The 13,896-nt window shown below is 35.9% G+C and overlaps 1 protein-coding gene across 3 annotated transcripts; it reads right to left on the bottom strand.

Annotated features, from left to right (window-relative positions):
• Positions 1–4,571: 4,571 nt before the first annotated feature.
• Positions 4,572–13,896, bottom strand: ACLB-2 (ATP citrate lyase subunit B 2). Of its 3 annotated transcripts, XM_088977240.1 has the most exons (18): positions 13,561–13,761; positions 12,308–12,432; positions 12,065–12,167; positions 10,915–10,980; positions 10,702–10,825; positions 10,231–10,351; positions 9,987–10,121; positions 8,439–8,499; positions 8,210–8,286; positions 7,157–7,312; positions 6,939–7,067; positions 6,710–6,842; positions 6,485–6,612; positions 6,219–6,324; positions 6,022–6,098; positions 5,846–5,916; positions 5,364–5,648; positions 4,572–4,874 (listed from the first exon to the last, which is right to left on the bottom strand). In XM_088977240.1, exons 6-18 carry the CDS (start codon positions 10,279–10,281, stop codon positions 4,799–4,801), a joined length of 1,485 nt encoding a protein of 494 aa, XP_088833366.1. In that variant the 5' UTR covers positions 10,282–10,351; positions 10,702–10,825; positions 10,915–10,980; positions 12,065–12,167; positions 12,308–12,432; positions 13,561–13,761; the 3' UTR covers positions 4,572–4,798. The 3 variants fall into 3 exon arrangements, with proteins under 3 accessions (XP_088833366.1, XP_088833364.1, XP_088833365.1); XM_088977238.1 differs by lacking the exon at positions 10,231–10,351 and having other exon boundaries at positions 13,561–13,896; XM_088977239.1 differs by lacking the exon at positions 10,231–10,351 and having other exon boundaries at positions 10,915–11,236; positions 13,561–13,820.

Raw genomic sequence — 13,896 nt, 5'->3', positions numbered from 1 at the left:
CCGTATCTTGAATGGGATGTATTTTCTAGAAACATGTCCTCCCTTCTATTTTTGTCTTCTTCTCTATAATAAGATTTTATAAAAATAGAGCAGGGTTGAATTGGATAAATAAATAATTAAATATTATTTTTATTCATCCGTTTAATTAATTTTAATGTCAATCAAGAAGACATTGATGTATTGAGATTTGTTTATTTGGCGGGAACGCATCGATATATTATCAAGTGTGAAGCGTCACATTGAATACCAGAATATATCACCCCTTAGGTGTCGGTGGTCCCATACTCTCCTTATATGGCTTTGGCAGCCCCGTCAAAACATAGACAATTTGGAGCTAGAGGTGTCCATTGGACCGAATTTGGTCCAATACGATCAGATTAATGTCTGAACCGTCTAATACGATCAAATTAGTTTTAATTTAGACTTGTCATAATTCAAACCTGGGGTTCAAAATATCGATACGTCGGTAGGGGCATATCGGGTATTTTAATACTTATTTTTTACTTTTTTTTTATTTTTATTTTTTCAAAACTGGTTCAGGGGAGCCAGTACAGAACCCCTCCATCCCCTGAACTGGTCAGACCCCCGATACATCCACTGTAGGGGCATATTAGAAGGATCCCAGAATGATACGCATCGGCCGATACATAACGATACTTTGAACCTTGCTTATATTCTTTATCTTCTATCAATAGATTGTATATTGATTTAATCTGACCCAATCCAATACGAGTCCATTATGGATGATGGATCAAGTTCAATTCAATCCATTAAATACTTTGGACCATTAAGTCTGGCCTGGTTCAATTCTATATGTCTTACTGGTCCATCCAAGTTGAATTTGATTTGGTAGGAATCCAACCCAAAACCGGTTCATTGATACCACTATTGGAGGGTAGTGGAAAAGGTTATTGGTGACCCACTTTCCCCCAAATTTTCTACCTAACGCCTTACAAGTGAAGGCATAAGCCTGGGTCAACATGGCCTCGGGTTAGGCTGGGCTTGGTTCTATCCCTTTGTGTTTTATATAGTATAAAGAAATTTAGAGTTCAGTCCACCTCGGAGACTTGTTATTTTTTTTGGTTTTATTTATCAACACCTCCACCTATGTTTCACTACCCCTTGAATACAAATTGTACTAGTTTATGGGGGTGGACAACAATAAAAACCCCTATAATATATATTTAGTGTTAGTTAATTGGTTTTAATTTCTTTTCTGGTTGTGTGTATTCACCACTTGCATCCCTTGCTAAAACTTGAGAGAGAGAGAGAGAGAGAGAGAGAGAGAGAGAGAGAGAGAGACCACTCAGGTTGGACTTGTGTTGAGGTCTCGGGTAGCACAAGCCCAACAATATCCCATTTGAATCCACCTAACATTTTATGATATACATATCTACATATTATAAAGCTAAACATGCTCAAGCCCAAGCTTAGCTTGAGATGTTGGGTCAAGCTTGGGTTAGGCCAGGGTTAGTAAAATCAGGCTTAGCCTTTAATTGGGCTAAGCCTGAGCTCAAAGTTTGAGACTTAGGGTTGGGCTTGGGTTGACCCTCAACCCAACCCCACCCACCCATATATATTGCACCCCAAGAAGGAACATTATGACATTCCTGATTGTATTAGTTTTTATTTTTATTAAATTATTTTAACTTTTACTAATTTTTTATTTAGTATTACTTTTTGTTAGTTTTAAATGGATTAGGAGATTTTAAATTTATAATAATCAAGTTTAAAACTAATAATTTTGTTAATTTTTAAATTTTATCAACAAATTTGTAGTATAATTTTGTTTTTTAAATGAACATCAAAATATAAGATTTATTATTTGAAACTTAAATGTTCTTACCTTTTGGTTAAACGTGTATTAATTTGAATTAACTTTATGTTTAAGTAAAACTTGTATTAAGAAAAAAATTATTAAGATATTTTTTATTAATTCATATTATTTTTTATCTATAATTTTATTACATTACTAACTTAGTCAATTTATTGTGTCATTAATTAACTAGTTAACTAATTATCTTATTATTTAATTAATATTTTAAGTATATAATCATTTTCTAAGTTAACTAAATTTGTTAAGTTAATTAATTAATAAAAATTAAATTCACTAAATAAAAGTAACTGATTAAATAACCATGTAGCGTACACAAAGTTAACTAATAACTAATTAATTAATTTATTTAAGATAATGAAGTTAATTAATTAAGGTAATGAGTTTACGTCAATGAAATAAATTAAGTTAAAATTTATTCATTTTTGAAGTTTACTAATTGAAGAATTATGCAATTAATGACTTAGTTATGTTGTCATTAATTAATTATGTAATTAACGACTTAATAAATGAAATTCACTTTGTTACACTTTTCTGTACTTTTGTTGAATATTACACTTGTGCATTTTCTTTGATTTTTATAATAACATTATAAATTTCATGGTGTATAGAAGAAGGTGGGCTTTTCTTTTGAATTTTGCATTGATCTCGAGTTGGGGGTGTAATTGGCGTTCCATTACCAATCAATTCCCATAAACATGAGTCAATTAGAGAGAGTTATTTTAGAAGGATTTAAGAGAGGTTTTAGGGAGAGGGAGAGAGAGAATTAAATAGAATGCAAGAGGGGGGGGGGGGGGGTGTTGGAGAAAGGAAAGACCATTTGACGTGGATAACATTGCTTTAATAGTATTTTAAAAAAACACATGTTTTTACTTTTTCAAGCAGTTCAACTAAACAACTTTTTTACTGGGTTTAACTTGGGAAAAGCACGAAAGCCCATTTGAGAAGCATTGCAAACGCGGCCTTAATACCTTGGATGAGAGACAGCAAGAGCCTAAGGCTGATATTGGCACATTTGGGTGGAGCAGGTAATGCATATATCGTGGTCTGTAATCAGCTGTTAGCCTATCTAAATTCCACGTTGTTGATCGAATCACTCAACCAAACCAATGTTTTTCCAACTTTTTCCATATTAGGCTGCGTTTGTTTTTGATATAAACACTTCTACACCGATGGAGTTGAGCAACGATGGTTCAGTGAGAGTGTAAAATGCGGACCGTCCATCGTGCCCATTTACACTCCTGTTTGGTTACATCGACGTAAATGGAGGTTGCCTATGCTTGGTTAATACAGTCCTACGGCTGCAATGTTGAGTCATTGAAGACACAGATTGCTCACCAATGAACTTGATCGGACTTTGGCATCATCGATGAATCGACCTCCATTGCATTCCACTTTCAGTGCTGTTGCCTTCCACGTTCTAGAGATCAGAGTCAAGGCCAAGACAGTAGAGAGGTAGAGAGAGAGTAGATCAGGGGAGAAGGGGATTGATTAGAGACGGGAAAAAGAGAGAGAGAGAGAAAAGAAGCAGAGAGAACCACCATTGCATGGTTGGAGATGATGCAGAGAAGGATAGAGATATTGAAAAAAGAAGCGGAGAGAAAGAGAAGAAATGGCGAAGAACCACCACTGCCAGAAGTTGCAGCAACAAGTAGGAAAAGGGAGGGTAAAACCAGGGAAGAAGTCGAATAAAAGGAGAGAGATGGAGAGAAGTTTCATCAAGTTTTGAGAAGAAGATAGAGTTTCATATCGATTTTATCGATATAAACTTTTCACTGATTTTCAAGGGAAATACTGACATTAATATACTTTTACACCAATTTACAAGGCATATTAACACCTACTAAACTCCTGCAAAATCAGGACCGGGGTGTAAAATTTACCCCAATTCCAATTTACACCTCAAACAAATGCATCTTAAAATCCCAACAAAACCAATTGTGTTCAAGTACGAATCTGCACCTCACAGGCTCCTCAAACCAACCTAACAACACCTCCCAGCCATACATCAGGAACATCTCCTGTAATTTGTATTGTTATTCACAGATATATTCCCAATACAAGGTGGAATAGGGCTGTGAGGTCGGCATGAGATGCAGTCAGTGAGGAGCAAATCTTGATTCATTGTGTTCTTATATCCAAAATCCACGGTGGCATGGTCGTTTTGGAATGTCTCAGCACACCGTATACCTCCTCCCAGTGATCACCCGGTCAGTCATTCCCTTTAGTAGTAGAAAAAAACTAGATGTTCGACCTTCGGTCAATCAGTCTCCTCATACAAGTCTTATTTCTGGTATTGTGCAAATAAATTTGCACTGATGCAAAACCATAACAGTGAAAATGCTTTGGGTGCAAATTCTGACCTACTTTTGTTTCAAATTTTAACTTATTTTGTTTGGTTGCAGTACAAATGAATTAAATTAAGACAAAACAAAATTAAACAAGGATTTGCATTTTTTACATTTTTTACATTTGCACTTCCATGCGTTTGTACTAGTGCAAATAAAATTGCACTGCAACCAAACACAGCCTTGGGTTCCAAAACAAGGATATTCGACCTTAAACAAGAGATGGAAGACATTGTTTTCTCCGGGTTTTTGTTCTCGATACAAATACAAAACAAGGTTTAGAAATACAAAATGCATGCTTTTGCACTGCACATACTGAGCCTTGGCTGCATTCACGGATATAAAAAGAATTTAAAAAAAAAAAAAAGAGTAAAGAAAAGCGATAGTTCTTCATGGAACAGAATCATGTTGACAAACATGACAGAATTTATCTCCTTAATTTGCACAAACAAATAAATGACGGTGCACAACACATACAGACTGCAATCAGTGATTTAGTAGATATTAGTCCTCTCAACGCTTTAAAAATCACCAAAGAGAAATGCAGAAACAAAACTTGAAAACAAAAATGTTTGCCCTATCCCCGTCAGAGTATGCCTGCCATCTGTATAACTTGTCACTTTGTGTAGAGAACATCCTCCCATGGATGACGGTACAGTGGCTGCTTCAATCTCTTCTGGTCAAATGTATGCCTGCAATTTTCCAATAAAAGAAAAAGATGAATAATTGAATATGACCATATCTTTCCTGCATCATAGATTTTCCCTATTAATCAAGTGACAACATAATAAGTATCCTCTTACACGTGGACAGCATCATGGTTCTTTAAAAGAAGAAATAATCTATGCCATATCACAGCTAGGTATCATCTCAAGCAAAACTTGTTTTTCTCCAGTAACAGGGAAACTTAAAGTTCAGTATAATATAACTCATATTAGTACTAGTGGGCATGCCATCCAATCTCTCTCTCTCTCTCTCTCTCTCTCTCTCTCCATATATATATATATACACACACACATATATATTTAGATATATATTGTGACTTAAATCATATTACTTCCATTCTGAAACCTGATACTGGTGATTTAGAGCCAAAGAGTTAGTGGTATGCCAATGTCATGGGTTTGATCCAACAAAGCAACATGAAACCAATTGCAAATGAATTTTCTCATCCAACTTACCCAATCAGACCAATGGAGCGTGCCAGTACAAATAGACCATTCAAATACCCAATTTCAACGATCTCATCAATTTCTTGCTTACTGAACATTCCACTACCAGCAAGGAGATCCAAGAAAAGAGAACCGATTGCACCATCTACATTGAGCACCAGATTGTTTGCCTTAGACAAGGTGTAGTTCTCAACTTGAACCGCATATTCCATGTACTTCACAGAAGGGAAATGCGTGCGAGCAAACTTTTGTAGTAGCTCTACTCTCTTATCTCTGTTGTCTCCTCTTTTGATCCTTTACCACAAGAAGCAAATGAAAAATCAAGGCTAAAATAAAAACTATGAGAACACGAAGTCCTTTCTAGTTACATTATCATTGACATTGCTGCATAAACCAATAAATGTTTAGGTAGTGTTACAATCATACTACTCTAAAAACCCTTTGCTTCTACTCAATTTAAACAAAATGAGATCACCAGAGAAGCTTCATACCTGTGTCCAATTCCAGGTACACGAATGCCCTTCTTTTTCATGCCTTCAACAAACTCATAAGGTGAAAGACCCTGAAAAGAGAAATAATGATAACAACATCCTAGTATTTTCCACATTCTTCTCTTGGCAACGACAGTAACTTTTGATGAAATCTGGTAATGGCTATGTAAGCTTACCCTGTCATAGGCATCTTTGAAGTATCTAGCAGCATCATCAATGGCTCCACCAAATCGGGGACCAATTGTAAGCAGACCTGTTCCAGAAATTCAATCATATCAGAATTTTATAACTAGATTTCCAGATCTTCTTTTCTTTGTTCAGGCATAGGAACCATCAGAGAATTGATAAATGCCATCGAGTGGTTAAAATATACCTGAGACAAGGCTTGAAACCAGATCCTTTCCGGCCCTTGCTGTAACCATGGTGTTGTGAGCACCAGACACACAGGGGCCATGGTCGGCACATAACATTATGCAAATCTGACCAAGATATTAATTTTAGTAACAAAAGTGCTTATTGATCAACAAAGAACTTTAACAGGGACATCAAGGCAAATTTTGGACCAGAATAATGAAAGCAAACAACTTTTAAGATGAGAATAAGGGTTCATGATAATCTCAAACTCTATGATAAACCTACCTCAATAAACTGTGTACAATAACCTGGAAGACTGCGTTTGAACCACAAAAGAGAGATGACATCCCCAATACCATAACCTTGTTCAACAATGGATGACATAGGGACACCAGCATAGCATGGCTCCTCACCTGAAAATAGGAGAAAAGAAGTTAATATAATTGTTTTCTTCTGTACACCATTAACACTCAAATACTAGAGTGAGAAATGGTAGGGTTCAAATTGAACCTCTGTCATCAGAGATAGTTGAGATGATGTGAGTTGGAGCCCGAACTTTCCCACTCTTAATTGCAGTGTTAAGATCCTCGGGGATCTGAGGAGGCTTAACTTCTTTCACTGGTGTGATCTTCCCCTCTTCAACCTAAAATAAAAATACTGATCAAACATGGAATCCAAGGGGTAATTTATTTCAACCATAAAGGAAAAGACTAAATAACTGCAGTATAGTGACCCATACAAGTTTCTCGAATGTCTCTTTGATTGCAGACTCAAATGCTTCATATGAAGTGGGTACAACGGCACCTGCTTCCCTCAATGCTTGATTTTTTGCTTGTGCTGACTCCATCTCACCACCACTTTTAGCACCCTGATTCAGAAAGATGGTTATAATTAGAGAAGTGATGATTTCAAATAGAATAGCTTAGGAGGGACCAAGACATTCAAATGGTAACTTACAGCATGACCAAATTGAACTTCTGACTTGAAAAGTCGTGCACAAGTTCCGCTAACCCATGCCACTATGGGTTTATTGACCTTCCCTTGTTTTAAGGCTTCAACTAGGGAGTACTCATCTCGCCCACCGAGTTCCCCAAGCACAACCATCATTTTGACCTAAGTCAGATGGGAGGATTAGGTTGAAGAAAGACAAATTATTAGCAAGTTAAATTCCTCAGGCTGGAAGAAATTAAAATTATGTTATTCACTTGCATTTGTAGTCTATTTTTTATAAGTTTAATTTGTGATTTGAGTTTCTAATTTATGATAATTTGACAAGGAGTATAACACTGAAGTTAGACTGTTAATTTTTAGCTTTTGTACTGCATCTTCAAATGCAGAAATTCTTTAGACTGGCATTTTGAAAATTGCATCTAGGATTTTTGCATTTTAGGAAACGCATAAATTCTTACCTTTTGTAGGGCTGAGAAGAGTGAGAACACATGTTCAAGTCTGAGAGTGGCCACTTTGTGCAAAAAGCAAATGCCAAAGGTTAGGTTAGTATCCAGTCCGCCCCTCTCAAGGCCCTAGATACCCCAGATAGCTGGGACCAAGATTGGGCAATGGCCTTCTTTTATCTAGGATTTTTGCATGGTTCACAAATTACATCGCTAGGTCTATTTTACAATTTTCTACTTCTAAGATTTGGCACTGGTCAAATGCACTTCGTATTGGTCAAAGTTAGGATTTTTGAACCATGGCATATGTTTAGACATAATATGGGAGTATCTTATTTTGCTCATTAAGGATTGCTTAGGGTAAATGCTAGCAATTAAGAGAAAATTACACATTTTAACTCAAGCAAGATTTTTTTTTATTGGTAACTTGGGAAAGATTTGGACTTTGATGATTATGCAAATACCTATGATTAATGGATTAGAATTAAATAAAAGAAAGCTCATGGAGAAAATATAAACTCTTTCGTCCGTGCCTATGACCCACAATAATTAAAACAAGAAGCATGTCATGCAACTTTTTTATAGCAACTACATGATCTGGTGAACAGTGGATTACCTGTGGGATGTTGTTAAACCGCAGGACATGATCAGAAAGAGTTGAGCCTGGGAAGACATCACCACCAATTGCAATGCCTGAAGAAGTTTCAAAGTTAATAAAAATCATAATCAAACAAATGAAATCCCCATATAGTTGGGATAAGGCATGAATGATGAATAAAAACAAATAAATGAAATTAAAACCATTAAAATTAATAAAAACAAGAATGGCCATATCATAAAGATACCTTCATATATTCCATCAGTTACACGTGCAATTGTGTTGTAAAGTTCATTAGACATGCCACCCTGAAGTTACAAAATACACTTTGAGATCTAAATAGTTTTCAGAACCACAAAGGAAAAATGTTAACTTATTCTCTATTACATAGCACAGCTAAGGTAACAAACTTAAGTAATACTAGAAAGGATGCCAAGTCCACACTTCAAGCATTTTAAGTAAAAGATAATGCATATTCCCAATGAAATCTTATTGCAATTCTTCCATGATTTCAAGAGAGGCATCTTCATGGAGATGGCTTTGGACCACATATTCCAGTTAAAGTTTACTTTTTCATTTAAACAGCATATATGGAAAAAAAATCTTAACAAAATACCACCTCATCTGACGAGGCAGGCCTTAGAAAATGTGTGCATATTCTGTGAAGCCTCACCAAAATAATTTCCCCATATGCTTAACGTTGGGCTCTTTTGGACCCCAAATTATCTTGCCATGTGGAAGATTTCTGAATTGTATGGATTTCACTGAATAACCTGACTAATAAACCCACTCCCTTCTTTATATTTTCAGAAAATACTTTAGTTCCATCACATTTTTCGACTGTTTCATGCTGCAACCCACTATCAAAATTAAGTTTACTTAATTCAGCAAAACATTAGGCATTGAATCGTGACTTTATGTTATATGCCACTGAATTACAAGTGACTAACAGAAACAAGACATGGAAAATTCATTATTATGTATTGTAAGTAATAAATTGTTTGCTGCAATGGTAAAATCTAGGGCTGACAAGTTTGAGAATACCGGTGTCAGTCTGAAAGCAATGACAGTGCAAAAAATGTCAAAGGTTAGGTCTGTATCCAGTCCACCCCTACCAAAACTCTGAATGGCTAAAACCACTATTGGGTAATAGAAACTCTGTTGTATGTATGTACATTATGAAAATAAACCATACAACTTTAAATTAAAGTATTGGCAGGCACTTATTAAGGTACCAGTAGTGAAACCATGAACATAAGGAGAGCTATTGTGGAATTTCCAAAATTGCAATTTCTTCATTTTTACTTTTGTGAAGTTTTTTCAAGCATTAAACTTTTGTTCTTGGTTTCTTTCTTTCTATCTAGATTATGTTTTTTTTATGCTTATCCATAAGTGGTCAAGGATTCAATTTACTCAGCATATTCACGCTAAACATGGATTGAGAGCTTGGTTGCAAAGTGCATAAACAAGTCAAAATCCAACAACTTTGAAAGAAATTTTGCGTTCCAACAAAATAATCTACTTCTAATGCATGTCACGTGAAAAGTAGCAAACAAATCAGTTATATTGTGTATGTAAAACATATTTAGGAAAATGGAAGGATGAAAAAACCTTTAATGAGAATAAGTGATATAAATGACCCAAACATGTAAATTAATTAGAAAAATTACAGCTTAAAAAACTAGCTTAGTCTGGTCAATTCATTAAGAAGCATTGTCAGTATGTTCACAATAGGATCTCACTTTGGCACATGGGAACAAAATAAGAAGGTAAAATGCATAGAATCTATACATACCGATTTGGACACAAATCCAACAGACCCAGGCCTGTAAAGTTTGCATTGGATTATGTTGTCAATAGTTCCTGCAGTGTCACCAATCTTGAAAGCTCCAGCTTGAATGCCTCCAACAGTAGCAGGGCCAATAATAACCTACAAGAAGCAAAATTTATTGATTAAAAAAAACATAAGAACTGAAGGAAAAAATGGATGAGGGGGAAATAAAGAAGAAAGATCAACCCGATAACATTATGCCAATTACCTCCATTTGTGAATAAGCATTTGGTTTTTGTCCATTCTTTGTCAGAACCATTTGGAATTAGGATTCAATAAGATATTGCAAGTTTGCAACTGCAAAAGCAACTGAAACCTAAAAGAAATCCCTAACACCAACCCAAAACGGTCTTTTTAAACTCAGTCGCAGCTTGTAACTAACTACAGAACACCATGTCAACTTATTGTGTCTTTCATTGAAGCATCAAGCATTCAGTTATTCTATGTCAAAATATCAGAATTTGATTATGTGATGCAAAAGGCATTTAAATGAATGTAAAAGTGATGTTTTAAACTCAGTCACAGCTTGTGACTAACTACAGAACGCCGTGCCAACTTATTGTGTCATTCATTGAAGCATCCAGCATTCAGTATTCTATGTCAAAGTATTGGAATTTGATTATGCAATGCAAGAGACATTTAAATGAATCTAAAGTTTTCTACTATGATCTCTTTTTACCTTATTATTCAACCGTGCATATGCAATCAACTGCTTGGTATCTGATTCTGGAACACCTTCAGCTATGATGGCTACAACTCTAATGGTTGGCTGTTTCAAAGCAGCCATTGAAGAAGCAGCAGCACTGTAGAAACACTGAAGTGAAATGATGAAGCAGTAAAAGGTGAAGTTTTGCACTTCAGCATATCAGCATTCAGCATATGAAAAGCTCACCTTCGAAACGATGCAAAGTTGATAAAAACATCAGCAGTAGGATGTGCAGCACAGGCAGCTTCAGTGCTGCAGAAGAATCCAAAAGCAAATCAGGAAACTTTTAAGTGTAAAAATTCACAATAAAGAAGAAATCCAATACCACTGGGAAGAAGCCAAGATTCAAAAATTTTCCCCATTTGACCTGTAAATGATAGGTGGACCATCTAGTAGCTTCCTATTTGACCTGATTAGGAAAAATTTTCCCCATAGATATAGGCCTATAAAGGAATTCTGGATAGACAAATATTCACTGCCCCAGTACACATCACCCCTGTACCCCAACCTGCATTGAAGTTTTTCCTGAGTTACATGTGTCATCCAAGGTTTCATTATTTAATTTCAAAATGCCCCAAAAGAAGGATTGCTTTCACCAAATGGCAAGGTTTTAAGCTGAAAATTTCCCCATGAGTAAAGAGCAATGAGAGGAGCATGTGGGATCCTTTTTGGCTACCAACCATATTGCCACATGGAAGATGCCCAACTCCCTGACTAAATGACCCAACTAGCATGTAGCTAAACTGAACTTCACCAATGTTATTTTCTTATAGTCAAATGAAGATTTAACAATTTCTTCCTGTCTCCCTCACATATGCAAGTATGGTGGCTGGTGGGTTACTAGGCAGGTGATGAAAACAGGTTTTTGAACCCAGGTCATTATATCAACAGTAGCAAGTTTACCAACTTATGAATTCATTTTATTAGTTCTCCAACCAAATAACTTCTTTCCAAATCAGAGTGCTTGCCAGCCACAGTCCACAAGAACCAAAACAAGCTCTGGCAAGCCAAATTTTGTACTTCCTTTTACAGTCATACCCACATAAATTTCAGTTATTAAAGCCTGCTCATGAATGCAGTGGAACCAACCTATGCTCCAGAGTACCAAAACTCACACTTTTTGTCTGGAGGCATGCATATTATCCACCATGAAATCTTATATCAAACTTGATGTGGATCACAAGCTTTTTAATCAGAATGCACCAAAGTGCATCTGTTGCGTTTGAACTACATGCAATAAAATATACTCCAACAATGATGTTGAATACTTAATTGAAATGTTTATACAGTATAGAAAGAAAAAACAAGGAGGAAAACAAGGGAGATAAGAACAAACGTTGAGTGGACTGGTATTGCAATCTCCTCTTGACCAAAAAAGAGTTTTTGAAATCCCTCAGAACCTGGGTTAATGATCCCAGCAATAGAAGGTGTCTCCCTCCCTGAACATATAAGAGAACGTTGGATATTAATATTCAACAACCTTTCAAGAATAGATAATAATATTAGGTGCCTTTGTTGAGATGCAATGGCTACACCCTTTCCATGAAATTCCATGAACAAGAAAAGAAACTATACATACCACAAAGGAAGTCAAAATCAAGCATCCGTTGGATAGGTAATTGCTTGTAGTTGTAGAATAATGCTTGTGTAGTTCGGGAGAATAGTTGTCCCGTTGCCATGATGAAGAAAAGCACTCAAAGAGACCTGTAGAATAGAGGTGATCTTAGCTTTCAGTGCTGATATTAGCAGCCAAACTACCGAAAATAATTAAACCCAAATAATTACTTAAGGAAATTATTCCATTTCCTTTTCAATTAGTAGTAAAAAGATAATAATAATAATAATAATAATAATAATAATAAACATTTCTCTTGGATACGAGTGACAGTTGATCGACTCTTTATGGCTCTCCCAGTAGCAACTAAAACCACGACTCTGAAGAAATAGTCAACTCTTTAAGCGAGTTTGTAGATAACATACCAAAGAAGAAAAGGGGAAAAAGAATGAGATGACAAATCACGAGAAACCAGAAAGCTACAGAATATAGCCCCGGAACTATGAAAAAATGGACTCTTTTTGGCGACCTAAGTTCTCGTGTCGAACAAAAGGGGGACATTTTGACTAAACTGCAGTCTAATTTTCAAATATGGAATTTCAATTTTAAAAAGTGCATTGATATATCCACAAATTCTTGTCAAATGTATTGGATCAACTACAGCAAAAGAAGCTCTGCAGAAATTCAAAGTTCGGAAAAAGAAAGTGTTTATTATATAATAACCAAATTCAAAAGCCTCATAACAGATCCATAGCCTGACAACCCTGAAAAGTTACCAAAGAAAGAATAATTAATAACACTGGTTGCTCTCAATCGATAGTACATAAATCTTTCGGTGGTTCAATGTTAGACAAAGAACTCAAGAAGGATTTTACTGTCGCTTAATAGAAAACTGCTGAAGAAGGAAATCATTTACAACCGCGAAAGAACCACCTTGTACAATAGAGAGAATCACAATTATCAATGACAAGTACATAGCTAAAAAAAAAAAAGTGGATCTCGAACTCAGTACTAGACACTGTACCATTGAAACTTCCCTGTCGGACCAAAAACCTGATCTAGCACAGAACTCAAATCAAAACAACTGGAACCGAAACATTTCCACAAGACAAAGATAAAAAAATTCCAATACTAAATGGAGTTTTAACGTAAAAGAAAAACAAATACGCTCTCATTCTAACATGAATTCGAGTGTAGAGACAAGGTAGATCAGATCCCAGACAGAAATCCATCACAGAAATGTAAATTTCACGAATTCTTCGAGCGAGGCAATCTACCTGAATCGAAGAGGCTCGACCATGAAAGAGACAAGCAGATAAGAGAGATTAAATTGGCAGGGGGGGAAGCAAGGAAAATACAGAAAACACGGAAGAAAAGTGGGTGCTTTATATAGATGGAAGATAGAAACAGCAGAATACAATCCAGCTACCCCCTCCCACACCACAGAGAGAATGAGAGAGAGAGAGAGAGAGAGAGAGAGAAAAGGGGAGACAGCGGAAGGAAAGAAAGAGGGTGAAGAGCAGGTCACGTGGCGTATGTTAGTTAGTTCACAACTGTTCGATTTTATAACGAGAAAAGGCAGAGACAGAGGGGTGGGTGGTGGTAGTCTGGTT

Source organism: Nelumbo lutea, chromosome 3, assembly GCF_056320005.1.
Source record: "Nelumbo lutea isolate HS-2025 chromosome 3, American lotus-T2T, whole genome shotgun sequence".
NCBI classification, from domain to species: domain Eukaryota; kingdom Viridiplantae; phylum Streptophyta; class Magnoliopsida; order Proteales; family Nelumbonaceae; genus Nelumbo; species Nelumbo lutea.
Note: the sequence above shows the minus strand (reverse complement) of the source record. Positions and strands in the feature narration are given on the sequence as shown.